At 37.4% G+C, this 18,586-nt stretch overlaps 1 protein-coding gene across 3 annotated transcripts in view; it reads left to right on the top strand.

Moving 5' to 3' along the window:
* The window catches only part of DTWD2 (DTW domain containing 2), a 97,883-nt gene that overhangs the window by 45,618 nt on the left and 33,679 nt on the right, over nt 1–18,586 (top strand). For all 3 annotated transcript variants that reach the window (XM_052777039.1, XM_052777040.1, XM_052777038.1), the window contains one exon: nt 13,850–14,039. In XM_052777039.1, coding sequence (XP_052632999.1) covers nt 13,850–14,039 — 190 coding nt within the window. The remainder of the gene's footprint in view (nt 1–13,849; nt 14,040–18,586) is intronic.

The raw sequence follows: 18,586 nt of genomic DNA, 5'->3' as shown, positions 1-18,586 counted from the left end.
ATAATAATACTGTTTGTTCTGCTCAACGGGAATTTCTGGCATATATTGAACAGAGATAGCAACTATATTTAAAGTGTAATGTGTCAAAAATTCACATTATTTTAGTTTGATATCATAGTTATATAAACAGCCTTGTCACTATTGCTTTTAAGTTTCATTTTATACTTTGTGACAGTTTGAGAGGGGTGGTTTTCCCTTTTCCTTTTTTTTTTTTCTTTTTTTTTTTTTCTGGAAAGGTAATCTTATTCTCAAACCTTCCTTCTTTGCAAATATTCACTCTTCTGTACTTTGCTAATTCTATGCACTATGATAAAGTTATATACTCTAATGAGTGATCACTAACAGGAAAATAGATGCAAATATCTCTGCATCCACCACCCTCTTATTTAGGACAGTGAGGAGGCAATTACAGGTTTATTTGCAGTGCTCTCTGAAATCAAGCTACACAAATCTCCAATACATTCTGTACAGTATAGTTGCCAGCTCTGCTACAGTTCAGTAGTTTCAAACTACTGAAAAATTATTTGGGGCACTTGGGAAAATTTGTAACTTCAACTGGTTTTGAAGTAATAAAATGGAACTTACTTCTGTTAATTTTATAAAGCTGTTTGTGGTAATTACATAGTGTAGGTATGGCACTTTTCTAATGCTTGTTCACAAATAAAAATATTCTTACTGTATCAAATATCAACCTTACCACTTACCAAATAATTTTAAACTATTTACAAGATATAGTTCTTTATTCAGTTAACTTTCTTGTAAGTTTTTTTATGTGCTTCAGCGTCATTATGTTTATTAAACTAAGTTTACGCCTTTTTACTCCATATCTCAATCAATGAGTAGATGCAGCCAGAGATCAGCCTGTCACAGCTTTTGTTGATTCTGTGTACGAAAGTAATTAATGCTGCCTAACTGAACATGTGCTCATTTACATCTGAAACTGTACTTTACCATATCAAATTTCAGATTCCTCAATATAATTTGGATAACATCTTCTCTGGCTATTTTTTTCTTTGACTATTGCAGCCTTCAGCTTTGTAGTCAGTCCATAGCAGTTTCTCTCTGCCATTCCTTCCTCCTTACCCTTTTCCCCTGCTCCAGGATGGGTCCTCTCCATGGGCTGCAGCTCTCTTCAGGACATATCCAACAGGGAACAAGCCTGCAGCTCCCTCTCTACTGAAACCTTGCCGCACGAACCCAACACAGCGCATGATCCTTCTGCTAATGTTTCTGTTCTTAAAGATTATGCGTCACAGTAGTAGAAAAGAACAATTTGATATTATGGGCTTTTTGTTTTTAAATGTATACTATTGCTTTTGTGCAGCAAAAGAACTGTGGAAGTGGATGTAAGTGACCAGTGGCTGCGGTTCTCCAGCTGTGTAACAATAGTGCGGTGGTCCAGATTTGCCTTGGCAGGGTGATGGCTCTGGGCCTATCTCAGCAACAGCTTTGTGAATTAGTGCCAAATTTGCACTGAATTTTTTCTTTTTTCACATCAAATAAAAAGTAGAAGTTATCTGGCATTAGAAATTTATCCTCTGTTTCACTTGAAAATCATTTGTTGCGAGTAATTCGTGTTAATAGTGAAATTAATTGTATTAGCCCAAATTACAGATGAGAAACAGGTGCATTACTTTCTTGAAGCAAAACTCACAACTCTTTTAGGGAAACAGTAATGGATGTCATTTATTTTAAAGGGATGTGGCATTTCTAGATATACTAATTGCTGCTGCCATTTCAAATACATGTTTTATTTCCTGGGCTTCAGTTTCTAATTTGCTTGGATATTTTTTTCTGTATTTAGAAGTTTTGTTCTGACGTCTTTTCTCTGTACAATTCTCTGCTTTGTTTTCTTGTTATACCTTGAGCTAGAATTAAGGTACTGCATGACCTTCTGCTACTATTCTGGGACTGTAGCTTTAGAAATTCCTTCCCCCCGCACCCACCTGCTTGGGCTTATGGTATGTTTGGAGAATTTTTGCTCTACTAGAAGGAGTGGAAGGTTATTTTTGTCTCTGGTGGTGACACTTCAAGAATTCTTCATCAGTTTCCTGGCTTCTATTTCAATTTTGTCACCCTTCTCTCCACAACAAGCACTCTGAAGAAGTACTGGCTTTTAGAATGTATGTAGTTAACATCCTAAATTATAGCAAACAAGTTACAAATAATGCAATGCAGATATTATAAAAAACAAATGTTTCACTGAAGTTTTACAGACTTAGGGGGGTGTGATGTGTTAACCCTGGCTGGACGCCAGATGCCCACCAGAGCCGTTCTATCACTCCCCCTCCTTCTCAGCTGGACAGGGGAGAGAAAATATAACAAAGAGCTTGTGGGTCGAGATAAGGACAGGAGAGATCACTCACCAATTACCGTCACGGGCAAAACAGACTCAGTTTGGGGAAAATTAACTTGATTTATTACAAATCAACCGGAGCAGGGTAATGAGAAATAAAACCAAATCTCAGAACACCTTCCCTCCACCCCTCCCTTCTTCCCGGGCACAACTTCACTCCCGGATTCTCTACCAACCCCCCAGCGGCACAGGGGGACGGGGATGGGGTTTACAGTCAGTTCATCACACGTTATTTTCTGCCGCTTCATCCTCCTCAGGGGGAGGACTCATCACACACTCTTCCCCTGCTCCAGTGTGGGGTCCCACCCACGGGAGACAGTCCTCCACGAACTTCTCCAACGTGGGTCCTTCCCACGGGCTGCAGTTCTTCACGAACTGCTCCAGCATGGGTCCTTTCCACGGTGTGCAGTCCTTCAGGCACAGACTGCTCCAGCGTGGGCCCCCCACGGGGTCACAAGTCCTGCCAGAAAACCTGCTCCGTGGGCTCCTCTCTCCACAGATCCGCAGGTCCTGCCAGGAGCCTGCTCCAGCGCGGGGTTCCCACGGGGTCACAGCCTCCTTCGGGAATCCACCTGCTCCGGCGTGGGGTCCTCCCCGGGCTGCAGGTGGATATCTGCTCCACCGTGGACCTCCATGGACTGCAGGGGGACAGCCTGCCTCACCGCGGTCTTCCCCACGGGCTGCAGGGGAATCTCTGCTCTGGCGCCTGGAGCACCTCCTCCCCCTCCTTCTTCACTGACCTTGGTGTCCGCAGGGTTGTTTCTCTTACATGTTCTCACTCCTCTCTCCGGCTGCCGAATACCGCCGTCCCAACTTTTTTTCCTTCTTAAAAATGTTATCACAGAGGCGTTACCACTATCACTGATTGGCTCAGCCTTGGCCGGCGGCAGGTCCGTCTTAGAGCCGGCTGGTATTGGCTCTCTCGAACACAGGGGAAGCTTCCAGCAGCTTCTTACAGAAGCCACCCCTGTAACCCCCCCCGCTACCAAAACCTTGCCACACAAAACCAATACAGGGGGAAAAGGGAATCTTGTTGTTGAAATTAAGATTTTAAGATGTTTAGAGATGTTAATGGGTGGTTAGCTTGTGTAACATAACAGGCATCTCAAGACTCAGTAAAAGATCTATAAAAGCCTGTTAGAATTACTGTAGTTTCTCTGGCTGCCTTTCGGTATAAGTCCTACATGCTGCTTGAGAGAGGATTAGGCTTCTTAGTCTGGGTGTATTTGTTAAGTAGAGAAGTGTTTTAGCCTATGCTTATGGCTTCTAGGTATTGCTAAATACTGCTGTCTAGGCTTCTCTGCGGTTAATTGCTTGAAGAAGCTGGGTATAACTTAACCAAATGATTGCTGCTGCTCTTCTGTAGAAAGAATATTCATGTTCTTCATAAGAAAACTGTATATTGGTTTTCTTACTTTTTTTCCATGATGCTAGCTAAGCCATAAAATGTTTTTGCTAAGTTTTACATTGTATGACCAGTAGATAAGAAGAGGTTACTGAATGCAGTGTAAAGGAAAAAAGTGTCCTTCAGTAGAATATGGACACCTGTGTTTTAGTGCATAAGAATCTGTTGTTGTTGTGAGGTTGTTTTTTGTTTAAAAATTTTGGGGGGGATGGGGGGCAGGGGTGGTGAGAGGTTTGCAATAAACTCTTTTCGTCGAGGAAGTAATTAAATATTTGAGGGAATTGGTATTGAGGTCCACTAACAAAGCAAAAACTTGCCAAGATAATGGCTCTGCTTTTCATTTCTTGACAGGTACCTTTGGCTGCCATTGCATTCATTTTTAAAACTAATCTGCCCATGTTACCAAATATGACTGTTGGCATATTAGTTAGAAGAGTCAGGTTTTTAAATGTTGAGATTGGTTGAAAACCATTTTTCTAGAAAAACCTGTTAGTACTCTTAACAGTACAGACAGAAAGTAGTTTTCCTTTTATTACTAGGTTATATTCTATTTTTGTTTTAATTTAAGCACAGTACATGGGAAAGAAGTAAATTGAAATTGGAATAATAGAAGAACAATAAAAACAACCCATTATTACCCATTATTCCTTTTTATTCTAGTTTATTGAATGTTGCAGGCCAGCTTCCCTTGTGACAGTAATAAGAAACTTGGTATCACATACTAGGGTCCTGGTACAGACAAACACACCTCTGTTTTATTTACATGTTTATGCTGTAAAAGCTAATGTTATTTGGAGGCGTCGGTAATGATAATTTTTCACTGGGGAACTTACCAGAGTTTTTGCTAACGAAGTATTTTATATACAGGTTTTCATAGGTTAAAAAGGGTTATTTAATAAGATGTATTTATCACCTTTTCCACTAGTAAATGGTAAAATATTTAGTTGTAAAATTACAGGTTTCCAGACCTTAAAAATATTTCTTATTATTTGATCTTTCCACCAAAAATAATTTGTTTATACAATTGATCTGTTTAAAAGGGAAAAAAATAATCCAGATTGTATTAAAGACTAAATGTCATTTATCTACAAAAAAGTAGAGTATCTAATATGAAGACTTTTTTTTCTCTTTCTGGGTATCTCTTATGCTTCAGTCCTGGTCCTAAGAGAGTATTTCTGAGTGTGAAAATGATAGAGGGTTGTTGCCTTTGTTTTTATTCATTTTATTACCTTATGGGAATTACGGGGATCAGTATTACTACAATCTTTCAAGTGTGGGAGTATTGAGAGAGGCAAAGCACCTGCTTATGACCAAGGTGAAATAGTAAAAATGATGAGAAAAACTGAGAAGTTGCCATTACCTTGATGGTTTTCCACAGATAATAAATTGGCATCTGTTCTATAATATTAGTACTGTTCGCTACTAAATGGCAATGTTGGATTTTTAAAATTTGAACACTTGCCTTTCACACTGGCAAAGTTTAATAGATCCCCATTGAATTAAAACCACTTAGAGAGTTTGAGAGAAACTGAGTATGGATGTGTAATAAAAAAGTTTATGATACAAAAACTGGATTGTAATGAGATAAGATAGTGTTTAAATTACACGTCTCAAGAGCATGCATTCCAGAGATAATGAAATGCTACTTGTCTTAAGTATGATCATGGGAATGTATAAATCTGCTATGACAAAGTGGTTGGATACAATTCAGGCACGAATGAAAGATCTGAATAGTTCTGCTTAGTGGAGATTGTTGTCAGACTAAATGGATTATATAGGGCTGCAGTGCCTGATGCATACCAAAACCAAGACTGAACAGTAGTTTGTATGAGAAGCAAGTATTGCAAGTATTTCTCTTACAGAGTTTAAAACCATAGCTGCACCTTAAAACATATCTTTTAAACTACACCATCTTTTTGAGCTTTACATCAGCTGTCAGTCATGGAAAGATGGGTAACACATCAATATAAAATTTCTTATCTATTTGTAGAAAGAGTAGGTGATTATCTTCAGATTGATCTTATTTTTGATTATTGCAATAAAATGTTAACCTGGATTGAAGTGGAATACTGCAACTGTAGGTGTGATACAAACTGATTTTTCTTGGGAATTCCAGTATTTTCTGAAGTCCACAAACTCCTAATTAAAACTCTAAGCTAGTAATATATATAAAAGCAGCAGGTACAGCACCATGAATGAACGTTCATAGGAAAATCATGTGTTATTAAGTACCTGTGTGAGAACACTGGAAACATCATCATGTCTGTATAGAGGATATTCCTTCAGCATAGTTCCGTTACTTGAAATCATTACGTTTAAGAATAAGATCAGCTGAAGACCAGCATTGGCATTTGATGTTCATTACATGATACCCAGCGTAGTTGGAGAAGTAGAGATAGAAAGATCATCAAGATGCCACTGTTACTCCCCTACGAAAGTGAGATCAGCTGCATGTAGGCATGGTATTAATAGCATGTACAGGAGAGTCTGCAGAATTCTCAGTGGGTCTGTTTTAATATGTGAACTTAACTTATTACCGTTGGAGAGCTTGTGAGGTTTTGTCCCTGTATGGTTTGAATCTGTATTGCTGCAGTTATACTTACTATTTCTTTTCTTGCCCTCTGTGGACATGGAGCATAAGTTATTTCCTTCCTCTTGTGATTTTTGGAGACTGTTAACTAGGTTTCCCTTTGGCCGCCTTTTCTCTAAAACTTACAACCTCAGTTTATTCAGTTTCTCTTATGAAGACTTTTTTCCCTCTTGCTGTTCCTGTCAGTAGACCTTCTCCAGCTATTCACACCTATACGTTTGTGGGTTTGCATTTTTTTTTTTTTTTTTTTTTTTTGCATAAGAAAGGACACTGCATTTTAACTGCAGTAGAGTACTTTTTGAGGTGGCCTATAATCTAATGTAAACGCTGACTTGTTTGTTGATGCTGGTTGAGTTGCCCACATTATTCCACTGAAAAGGTCAACTATGAAATTAAATTTTTGAGGTTTTACTTATTCCTAATTTTATTTATTACTAATTTTCCTCTGGATGGCAGACCAGTGTCGTGGTTCATGGTTCTCCCCCGCCCCCCCCCTCTGGTTTTAATTACTGTGCCTCTTTTTTACCTAGTTTTCATGGTACTCACTTAGACTTGTGCTATACTTTTATAACCATCCTTAGTATCTTAGCAAGTCTCTGTTGTATCTATAGTCAGGTTTGCTTATAGTTCTTATCTTTCATATGGTTTATGACATCAGTGAAGTGTTCAGGATTTGGCAAAAGTTCTCATTGCATTTCTTTTTCATCCTTTGCATTTTGTCCCCTTAATTTGTACTTCTTTCTGCTGTGAAATAGTAACTTTATTTTTTTTTTGTCCTTTCATGCTTATTCTTACTATTGCCCACCAATTCTGTGAGCAACTTTTGTTTTTAAAATTCTGTTGGTTTTGTTTGGAAAGCTTGTTGGAGAGTCTCTGCTAGTTTTTAGTAATGCAGAAATGGTTAGAAAAGAAAATTCCCAGCCATTTGATCCTTTATATGCCTCCATTTTATTCTTTTCCTCCTTAGTTATTACTTAGAGATCCACAGAGAAAAGAATAGATCTTGCTCTGCCTTGCAGGCTTCAGAGAAAGTAACACCTCATTTTACTTGCGTGTATTTTTCAAGCAAGCACTTTTTCTATTAACGTCCAATACATATGAATTTAAAGTCCCTTTAGTTCCCACCAAATGTCACTTCTATCACTTAAATCATTTTTTTTATAATTATATTGCTTAATACTCACTTTACAGTACTTCACAAACCTAAATTGTGCCTTACAGGCTGTCACGGTCCACTCGGTGGACTCGTGATGGTTTGTTTGCTACGATCTCGAAAGTGCAAAATTGAGGTGACCAACACCAAAGGGGATAGCAATAATCACACAGTAAAACTTTATTGTATTGCCTGTGAAGAGGCACGCGATAGTTAGAGATGGGTGAAAGAAAGGAGAAAAGTAAAGTTAAGTTTAGAGAGAGGAGAAAGAGAAGTTATAGCTACCACCGCTGATCTCAAGACGTCCTAACGGTCCTGGGTCCAGCTAATGCTGCGTCGTCGATCGTCGTGGTCCTTGGTGGGGAAGCTTTGAATTTCCGTTGTTCAGAAGTCATCTTTTATGCTTAGTAACACACCTTGCTCCACCTCTGCCTCAGGAGTCTCCACCCTTCTTGAGCGAGGCTATTAAGCAGGCACAGGGTCAGTGTCCGAGGCGTGGTAAGTCTTGGAGGCGGGTAGCCTTCGACCAGGAGGTGTGTTTTGGTATTATAATGAAGCAAAGTTCGTCTAAAGTTCATGATTTCTTCATCGATGTTATGGTAACAGTTGCAATCCATCCTTTTTGACAGTAGCTATGCAGTTATCTCTAACGGAGCCTTGTACCGCGCATTCCATTCTTGGGATCAGCCACTGCGCTCCAAACAGGCCGTTGTCAGATAACGTACTGTTCATGTTCCTGATGACGATGTTGAGACAATGCTGATTTTCTGACCGACTCCTACACAGGCAACCAAGCCATGTTCATTATCAGGCCCTTTCAGGTAACATCATCTAAAAACTGTTATAAACTGTTACAGCTGTAATATTTCTGAAAGGAAAAATTAAGCTGTATTCTTCCTCCCCCGCCCCAGTGACAGTTAAGAAGTCAGTGAAACAATTGCCTTGGCTAGGGTAGAATGTTACAGAGCTACACATCCTTTTTCCTTGTTACATATGTATGAGTGAATTGCGTATACTCGTAACTTCATCAGAGATTCACTATGATATACTGTTTTGAGATTTTTACTTAAGGATTGAGATTCATGGCTTCAAAGGCCTAATCATAACCTAAAGGAAGCTTTTGATGACTGGTGTTAATAGTGCATGAATATGTGTGATGTAAAATAAATGAAGGATTTGCTTAGTTGATTGTCTTCACGGCTATTAAGTTAACATAGAGCAATTTTGTATTTGAAATTCTTTACATGGTCCACTTCTTTAATGAGAAAAGTTGTTTGTGAAGTAGCATGCAAAACAAAGTAATATTAAAGCCTACCAAGTCTGGTAATACACTAAAGTACAGTACCTAAATTAACAAGTTCTCATTGTCACTCAGTTAGGAGTTTATACCATTCTTTTGCCGTGTCTTTGAGAAAGGCCAAGAAGGAACAGACTGTTTAAGAGATATTTTTCATGTGTAGCTACATAACGTGTCTTTTTTGTCCTGACTGACGCAGACTTGTGAATTCCTTAAAAGTCAACCTCTGATCTTTAGGAAGAAAAGTACTTGTTTAGAAATTGAGCGTCTCAGTCTCCTCTTGAAATTTGGTGGCTTCAAAGAGTCTGCCATCAGCATGTCTGTTCTGACTGAAATGGAAGGTAAAATTAAAGTCCCCTTTAATTCTCTGAAGTTAGTTATGCTTCACATTAAGAAAGGCTTCTACAAAAGCATGATCTAAAGACCTAGGACTATGATGTGGAATAAGATGTAACTCAACATAGTCTCCAACACTGACCAGCAACCACACTGCTCTTCACTCTCTTCTTCCCCTCACAGTTTAGCCTCTTGGGCTTACTGCTGTGCTCCTTTGCCATGCCCAGCCTCGACATTGACATGTCTGCTGGTATCGGGCCACAGTCATGTTCAAGCATTTACAGGCAAGGTTGACGTTTCAAAGATGGCAGGAAATGTTGATGTTCTGAACACTAGTGAGAAAAGATACAATTAAAGGAGGAACTTCTTTCACCAAATTGATCCTGATTCCAGGTTGTCATAAACTAGTGGGCAAACTCATTTCTGGAGACATTTCATAAACAAAGCTTTGTTGTGAGGCATGCAGTCTAGCTGTCTTGTCTACAGCAACTGCTGCCTCCAGCACAAACATCCCCCCTCATTTTGCATCTGCACTGCCAAAGCTACATGTCTTGATGGCAGGCATGTTATATTTTGCCATGTTTGAAGTCACAAATGCTGTTAAACTGTGTACTACTGTACGTCACAAGACAGCAAGAAAAACAAGATGACCATGTTTCTGACTGTGGGCAGCTGCTGTGTGAAATTCTTCCATCATCATAATCAACTGTTTCTTCAGTAACTTGGAGTAGCTTATTCTGGTGTGGCTGCTTGTGCTTGTGCTCCTAGCTTGTGCTTGTCCTTGTGCTTATCCTAACTCGGCCTTCTGCTCCTAACTTACCTTTGTGTTTCTGTTGGGTTTAATTTCCCCACAGATACAAGTCTAGCTGGGCTACAGAATTGTGTTCCTGAATTTAAATAAAAGCAGCTTGAATTTAAAAGAAACAAACAAACAAAACACACTCCAAAAGATAAAGAGCTCACAGAAGAGTGTCTACAAGCACGGTGAGACTTACCCAATTCCTCTCTCAGCCTTTAGCAATTTGAAGGACTTGGGATCAGAGATGTGTCTTGCTAAGAAGTTGCTTATCTACCTCCCAGTGCAGTGATCTAGTGTGTGGCCTGAAATTTCTGTCTAGTCATTCTAAACAAGGCAGTCTGGACTGCCAACTGACGTGGTACTGAGTTTTTGACTCTACCCTTGTTTTGCAGGGGAAATTTAGGCAGGGATAAAAAGCAAAAATACGTTTTCGTGGGCAGCATAGGACTAAGCAAGGAGCTTCTGCTGTGGCTCTGAGAAGAGTTTCAAAGCTGGTGTATATCCTTTAATATTTCATGAGTTGTCATGAATACAAATATCAGTCTTAATGAAATTGTCTCCTGTATTTTTAATAAGCCATATTTGTCTCAAATCACTCTTGTACTTAACAATGGAATAAATTATTGGTATTTAAAAAAATTAACATTGTTTGAATGTGTTTTTATAGTAGGATTATATGCACTTACTCTTAGAAGTAAAGCTTTGTGAAGATGAAATCTAATTCCTACTCCTTTTACTTACATGCTGTAGTAAGCTTAAGCATATAAGTGAAAGCTTATATGGAGAAAAAGGTTGTACCATAGGTTGTGGATCAGGTTTTCAAAAGAGCTCAGCAGGTAACAGCTCTATTTCAGCATTATGGTGAAATGGCTAATTTTTCACAATTGTTTCCTGTAAGTTTCCTTCAAAAACATTTGACCCTTGTAGTGAAAATCCTGACCTATAGCAGTATTTCAGAAGTAGTGTGTGATTAAATACACTGTATTACAGTGTTTACCCAAAGCAAGCTCATCAGAAGCATATTCTTGCTAAGTGGCTGTGAAAAGTGATATTGTTGATATATACTTGCCTTTTGAATGCCATATCAATTTGCTCAGTTAACAGATTAATTTTTATTTACCAGATGCAAATTCAGTCTTTCACTGAACTTTGAATTTCTTTCATAGATCTAATTAAATGCAGCTGAAGGATGTGCATAAAAACTGTTTTGGGGGACAAATTCTTAATGGTCGTAGTATGTGAATAGAAAAAGTCTAACCACTATGTGTCAGCAGCAAACTAAGAGGAAGCAAAGCCTTAAACCCCAGCAAATACAAAACCTGCAGTGGAATTAACAGGAGGGACCTGTATAGAAATACATACAAATTTTTTTTCTAATTTGTTTTATACAAACTATATCCCTTTCTAAGCAAATCATTAGGTGTTTGTGTTTAGCTCATTCTTCCTGTGCTGTTCTAAGAAGGGAGAACAAGCACGTTTTATTGAATGGAAGACACCTGTTTTAATAAAGCTACTAATGTGGACTGTGACTGTTAGCGTGAACGATAACCTAGAAAGTGTTGCGCAGCATATATTTTGGAGAACCTGTTCCTATGAAAGAGTACTAAATAGCTCTCTGCATGTGCTCAGTGTCACTCTAGGATTAAGTCTGTGGATAGTAAATTCTTTGAAGATAGCAGCAACTCCTACTAGTTTGTAAAGTGTTATGAGTTCTTATGGCAGTGTATGCATAATCAGCCCTCAAATCCTAGGTTAAATTTGTGGGACAAATATACAAAATTTGTTTGAAACACCCCCTGCCTTTGCTTTTGCATATAAACTGTTGTAAACTGAAATGACTGGAATTCTTGGATAAGTATGCATTGAAAACCATTTTTTTCAACTGAATCGTATTTCAAAGACTAATACTTCAGTTGTAATGTTCATAATATGAACTTGTCGTTCTTCATAATCATTATGATTTTGGATTAGTTTTAAGAATTCATTATTTTATTATTTTTTTAAATCATCTAAGAGATGCCAATGATTTGAAAGCTCTGCTATCCCAGAATTAGGATACTTTGCTTTTGATTTTATGTAGCATGATTCTTGGTTAAACTGAAGTGATACCAAATTACTGTAATGTAAGTAAGGTTTATAAAGATAGTGGACAGAGAAATTTCCATGTACTTGTATTTGCTACAGACTTATCTTACAGGTTTCCTGTCTCTCTTTACACTTCTTTTACTGTTCATTTTGGAAGGAAAGATCATTACTCTTCTTCTAGTAAATAATGTTGACAGTAATGAACCACATAGTGTTGCATCAGTCTGGACTGTTTGCTTGGGGGGGTGAGGATGGTCAAATACTGGAATACTAGCTCTAGGCTTACTGGTACACTGAATTCAGTTCCTCTTTCATTTTAGATATTTCCCATATGGTCCTATATGAGTCTTAAGCACAGGGTTTTGATGTCTTAGGCACTGCAATTCTGCCTGAATCTGATGCTGATAAAATTGTGGTTTTGCATATATCCCCACAGAGTGATAATGGAGTGCATGGAGTGCACAGATTTGAAGTACACCTAGTATATATCAACTCAAACCCCATTGTTAACCATTTCTTTCTTCCCTAACCTTTTTTTTTTCTTTCTTTCTTTTTTTCTTTCTTTCCTTTTAAGGAAGATTCTTGCTTGATTTTTGGAGGAGTGGTACAGTTGCCCAGCCCAAAAACCTGTGGGGTCACAGTGGCATTAGGAATTTCTCTGTGTGAAGTTACATACCTACATCCTGCCTGTGTCTGTGTTGATGGTCTTGCACCTAGTGGGTTTTGATAGGTAACATGGAGAGTCCACTTTGTGTGCTGGCTATTGTTAACCTCATTCTGATACACCTTATTTTCTCTGATAAGCTGTACTGGCTTCCCTTTCCACTTCAGAGCACAAATAGTCACACACTATTTCAACTACATACTGCTCTTCTCCTCCTACCACATCAGTTACTCTTTATAACTTCTGAGGTACTATGCAGAATTAATTTCTTATTCTTTGTCACATGCTTCAGACAGTCAGCCCTTGCTTTGTATTTCTTCCTGCTTTCTGTTTGAGGTGATTCTGAAAACTACATGATAATACTGCTGGAATTGATTCAAGACAAGAAATGCAGTCTTTGTTACAAGGTCAGCTTTTTCTCAGATTCTCTCTTACCAGCCTACTTGATTAGGTGGGTTTTGAGACTTCCAATACTACTTAAATGACAATGCCTTTCATAAGTTTTTATAAACTAACTTACAGTGGTGTCCTGCAAAAAGTTCAGGAATTTCTGTGTATGTTAAGTGAACACTTAATAGTTATTCATCTAGTGCCATTGCCAAATGTAGAAGCCAACAGGAAGGAAGAAAAGAATGTACAAATTTGGGGACTGTAACTGTAGAAGTAGTAATTAAAAAAAAAAAAGATAAATTGCAATGGTAAAATTTTCAAAAATGTCCTGTAGATGTGGACCATGAATTGCTGATGTTCTTTATATATACAAGATTCAAAATGGGATGATTGTAGTATTTCTGTGCCAAGTGCTTGAACAAATTTTGCTAGAATACATATGTTGAGCTTTGGTAAACAATTCAAAACATCTTTGGTTCAAATAGATGTTAGAGACTTAATGATTAAAGCATCAGAAAATATTCCTGATATATTGCTTTATCCAGCTTTCATTGATTACTTTTGTGTGTGTTTTTTTTCTCCCCCCTTAGTACCTGAGGGAGAATCAACAACTTTTGAGCTGTTGGAAAGAGAAAGTAGTAGCTGAGTGATGGACTATTTTTGAAACTTAAGTAAAATTTGGAGAAGAGTGGGAGTTAGTAACTTGGAACATCTGGAAGTGTGTCATGAAAACTTGTTACAATTATTGTAATTTTGTGTGTCTGTGCATTGAAGGTATCCTGAATTAGCAACTGTGTGCAGAAATCCCAGTACTCTAATTTTGTATCCTGGAGCTGAAGCAACCAATTTGGAAGAAGTTGCTGTGATGTATTCTAGTCCATCTGTTATGATCATCATCGATGGAACATGGAGTCAGGCTAAAGATATATTTTACAAAAATTCTCTCTTCCGGCTTCCCAAGCAGGTGAGTTATATGTAGAATAAAAATTTTTAAGTGTTTCTAATAGATGCTTGCCTTCTGACGAGTCAGAACAGAGTATTTTTGTGAGGGTGAAAATCATGGAAATATTTTTTTCTTCTCAGCTGTAAACAGCTGACAAGATAAGGAAAACTTGAACAATTAAATAAAACAACCTATAAGATTGTGAGAAAGATGGCTGTAAATATTGGGGGGTTTCCGCTTGGTCACTTGAAATTTGTTTTTGTTTGTTTTGAGTTAATGCATCTAACTTAATAGTGGATCATTGTTTTGCAAAATTGAAAACTGCTTTGTGTAGAAAATTTTTGCCTGTTGCCTAAGATGTTATAACATAACCAATGAAATAAGCATTTTTTTCCCCCTGCATAAGTATGTTGCATTACAGTAATAGGAGAGCTGAAAGTAGAATTTTGTAGCCTCTTACGAAAGTGTCACACTCTTTCCTGCATATTTGGTCTTCACCATATTAAAAACTTTCTGACTTTTGGTAAATGTTCCTTAGAATTTAAGCAGAACAACTGGCCTCATGTGGTTTGGGGATTTTGTTGGGTTTTTTGGTGTTTTTTTTTCTTTTTTTTTCCTTGGGAACATCAACATCCATCCACCTGAACTGCCAATAAGACTTAAGCTGTGGTTATACAATTATTACAGCTGTCCCTACCTTAATGAAAATACCCTAGATTGTAATAGAATGTTGATAACATTAATGGTCATAGGTTCCTGTTGCTGCATTGTGAATGGTATGACACCACTTTTCAAGGAATTTTTTTAGTGGATAATTGAGTGTGGCTTTGGCACAGGAGTCCTGAGTATAAGTTTTGAAGGAAAAACTTAATCTAATGTGACTCAGTTCCTGTTATTGAGTAAGTTTTTTCTCCTCTTATTAGATTGAACTTATTTATATTTATGTCATGTAAACACACCAGGAGGCATTTCTTTATGTACTACAGTTGTGCGTCTGAGGTAAATGCTCAAATTACAGATTTTTCTAGGAAAAGCTTTAATTTGGCACACTGCAGTTTTGTACCTGCATTGTGCATCATTCATAACCAACTTCTTCTAAATCCAGAAGCTGGAAAAAGTTACTGGTTGGATTCTTTATAAGTCTTTGAAAGGAAATGTAACTTTTCGGTTTTGTAGTTTTGTCATATGCTTGTCAATGGAGCATGGAAAAACTGGTCAAACCATTACATTTCTTCTGTGGCTGGAACTTGTGTGCAATACCATAAGTTTGAATTTGTTTGGAAGTCAAATTGCTGTCTAAAGTTTAGCGCTACCATTGCTTTAGGTTTTATCTTGTGTTGGTTCTTACAGTGAGATCTTGATTTTGCTCCTGACTAGTGCCCCCAGGGTCATACTGGTAGGGAGCTCGGGTATGGCAAAGCACACAGCTCCTAGAGGGATGAAGGGCCTCTGGCCCTTTTGAAAGCAAAAACGTGCACCTCCGCGAACTGCCAAATGCAGTGAACACAGCTCTTCTGTAAGTAGCTGTCTTAACTCCAGTCTTCGTTCCAGTTTATAACTAGTTTGCAGTTCCTCATTTATTGTGTTTTTTTTAAACTTTTGGGGACTGCAGACTTTTGGTGTGAATTCACAAATATGTAAGTGTTCTGAAGTATTTGTTTCCATCAGCTAGGTTGATTTGGCTGTCCAAAATCACATATAGGAGCAGTTTTGCTACAGATCAAAATGGGGCAGAATTTTGTCCTGATCACTCAGGTTCTTGTAGAAGGCATGATGTCTGTAAGATATTTCTACCCATATATTGTTATAATAGTGTGTCTTAGAGGGAAGTTTTCAACATTTATAAAAAATAGTGCCCACTGGGTGGTATAAACAAGGATTTTGTTTCTTTTTCTAAAGTATTTCCATAAGACTAGTATTATTTGTCCAGGTGTAATTTGTTGACAAAGCTGCCATTTTCATTCAGGGACATTACTGAAAGTATATTGTAGAAAAAGTATTAATACCAACAGTTTTACTAACAGAAAAAATTCTCTTCATCCTTCGATTAACTTTTGATCAGTGAGAAGATGACTACCTCTTCAGGAGGGGAGAGGAGGTGGCAATTTGCAAACTTAAAAACCAAAGCCTTATGACTATGATGTTAGAACAGTTTAAATGGAATACTGTTAGTCAACATGCTGCTAATTCAAGAAAAGAGCTACTGTAGGTCTTACAAGTAATTTGCTTTAAGGGATGAAATCTATTTTATATCAAATCTGGGAGTTGCTTTTAGGCTCTTACTATAGTATAGCAATTAGGTTATATTGGTGTAAGTGAAACAGAAAAGTAGATTCTAGGTTTTAGTCAAATTATTTTGACCTTCAGAGGAAGATGGTGAAACAGATGGAATTTACATCTAGGAACTTACGGGATTCATTTCAATGTGTTTCAATTTGACTGCAACTTTACGAACAGATTTTATGGAATTTATTTCACTGCAATCCATTTCAAATTCTGCAGTACATTTGTCATATGCTGAGGCACCTGACCATGGATACATGACTTGCCTTTAAGTGAGAAAATGTTTCTATTCATAATCTCTTTAGTTGGGCCCTACCAAATTTGCCAGCAAAAGTAAAAAATCACAAATTCTGTAAACTGGCTATTCTCAACTGCAGAGTGTATTCCCCAGTTAGAAAAAGCAGAAGAAAACACTTTTTCCTAATCTATTCACTTGCAGGGAGGGGTAGAGAGAGGAAAAAAATTGGTTGTCATTCTTGTCTGTTCCTTTTAAAACTTGCAAAGACAGTTTTAGCTTTGTTAGCCAAAGCCACTAATTATTTAATTATTCCTGTTCTTTTGCAGCTTTCTTTTTTTTTTTATTTTGGTGTGGGGGTTTGGTTTTTTTTTTTGGCCTGAGAGAAACAGATTAATATCTTCAAAGATAAGATCCAATGGTTGCAGATAAACTCTAGCCCACTGTTCTGCAACAGCCCTTTTCTATTAATTTGTACTGTGATTAGTGTCCCTTTCTTGAAAATTAACTTAGGGAGTAGTAGCTTTGGTGTTCTAGATGGCCTTCCTTTTCACTTCCCTTCTCTTATGTACTTGCTGCTGACAGAATTTCCTCTCAATGGGTACATGTAAGACAGGTTATCTCTGCAAAACCTGGAAGAAACAGAAGTGTATTGCATGTTTCTGAAAGGTGGGTTTTTTTGTCCAGTCATTTAAAAATTGACTTAAGTCATTTACTTCTGGTGTGCCTAGTTCAACTTTGTTCATGCCACTTTCCTCTATAAAGCTGAAACCTGATCACTGTTTCAGTTTTTTTTTATTGCTGACAGTTAGACTGTCTTGGACTGTGGATTTTGATATTTGGAAGATCAGTTATTTGAGCATATTCCAGGTGATTGCTGCTTTATGGCACTTAACTACTACCTCTGTCTGCCCATAGTCAGTATTTTTGGCAGATCAGATAGTAGGAGCATTATGATATGAAACAGTACTATGTCTAGATAATCCATTTTGTTATCTGTCTCTTCTTCTAGATAGCATCATCTTCGATTTCTCTTTCATTATGGTGTTGAGAGTAGCTTCTGGGCTGTTACTTACTCATCTTAGATTACTGCTATTTCATAATAATAATTGCTGTGTTAGAACCTATTTCTCATCCTATATTGTAAACTATAAAATTTGATTTTTCTCCATTCAGTTGTTAACATGTAAGCTAAATTTAGATTCTAATGACCTGTTGAAATAAAAACAGCTGAACCAGAAAGAAATTGACATTATTTCTTTGTTTAGAAAAAAGCTAATATTTTGCATATAGTTTTACTATGGTATCTGGATTTTTTGGTAATGATGTTTGTCTTGTTTCACTTTATTCCATATTAACACTTATTTTCCTCTGCTTCACTCTTGCACATTATTGCTGAGAAAAATACATCAGGGGCTAACCAGCTAGAGAAACAACAGTTGATTACAACAGATAACTCTTGAGAATAATCAATGGAATTAAGTAACATGAGTTGAAGTCCTACTTCCATGTGGGAAAGATGTTGGAAATAAAGTATTATCCAGATACCTTCTTTAAACAACTTCATGTTGGAATTTTGTTCCCTGTGTTATAGTTCCATTTTGCCTGTGAACCATACTTTTATTTAAACAAGTATAAAGAAAATGGTCAGTCATGCATAAACCAGCAGAATTCATTGAGTAGTAAAATGAAAAGAGAGATAGTTGATCCAGTTTTGTCCAATAGTTGAGAAGGTCTTTAAGCTCAAAACTGCACTGTTCCAAAGAGCAAAATTTTATATATTCATAATGTAAATGCTGGGGCATAAAAAGAATCTGTATTATGTGTAGAACTAAAATACTTGTTTTAACCTGCCAAGCATAGCATTGAGTAAATAAGGTGCAGAAAATGAATAATACTTCAGGATAAGTTCATCTCTTACTTAACCTTCTGTATTACAAACACATTAATTTGGTCACACTGATGTAACTAGAACATCACCTGAGGTGCCTGTCAGAAACACCTGACAGGAAGCACATCTATGAAAAACATACACCCTCCTGACTTACTA

Source organism: Harpia harpyja, chromosome Z (assembly GCF_026419915.1).
Source record: "Harpia harpyja isolate bHarHar1 chromosome Z, bHarHar1 primary haplotype, whole genome shotgun sequence".
NCBI lineage: Eukaryota > Metazoa > Chordata > Aves > Accipitriformes > Accipitridae > Harpia > Harpia harpyja.
Note: the sequence above shows the minus strand (reverse complement) of the source record. Positions and strands in the feature narration are given on the sequence as shown.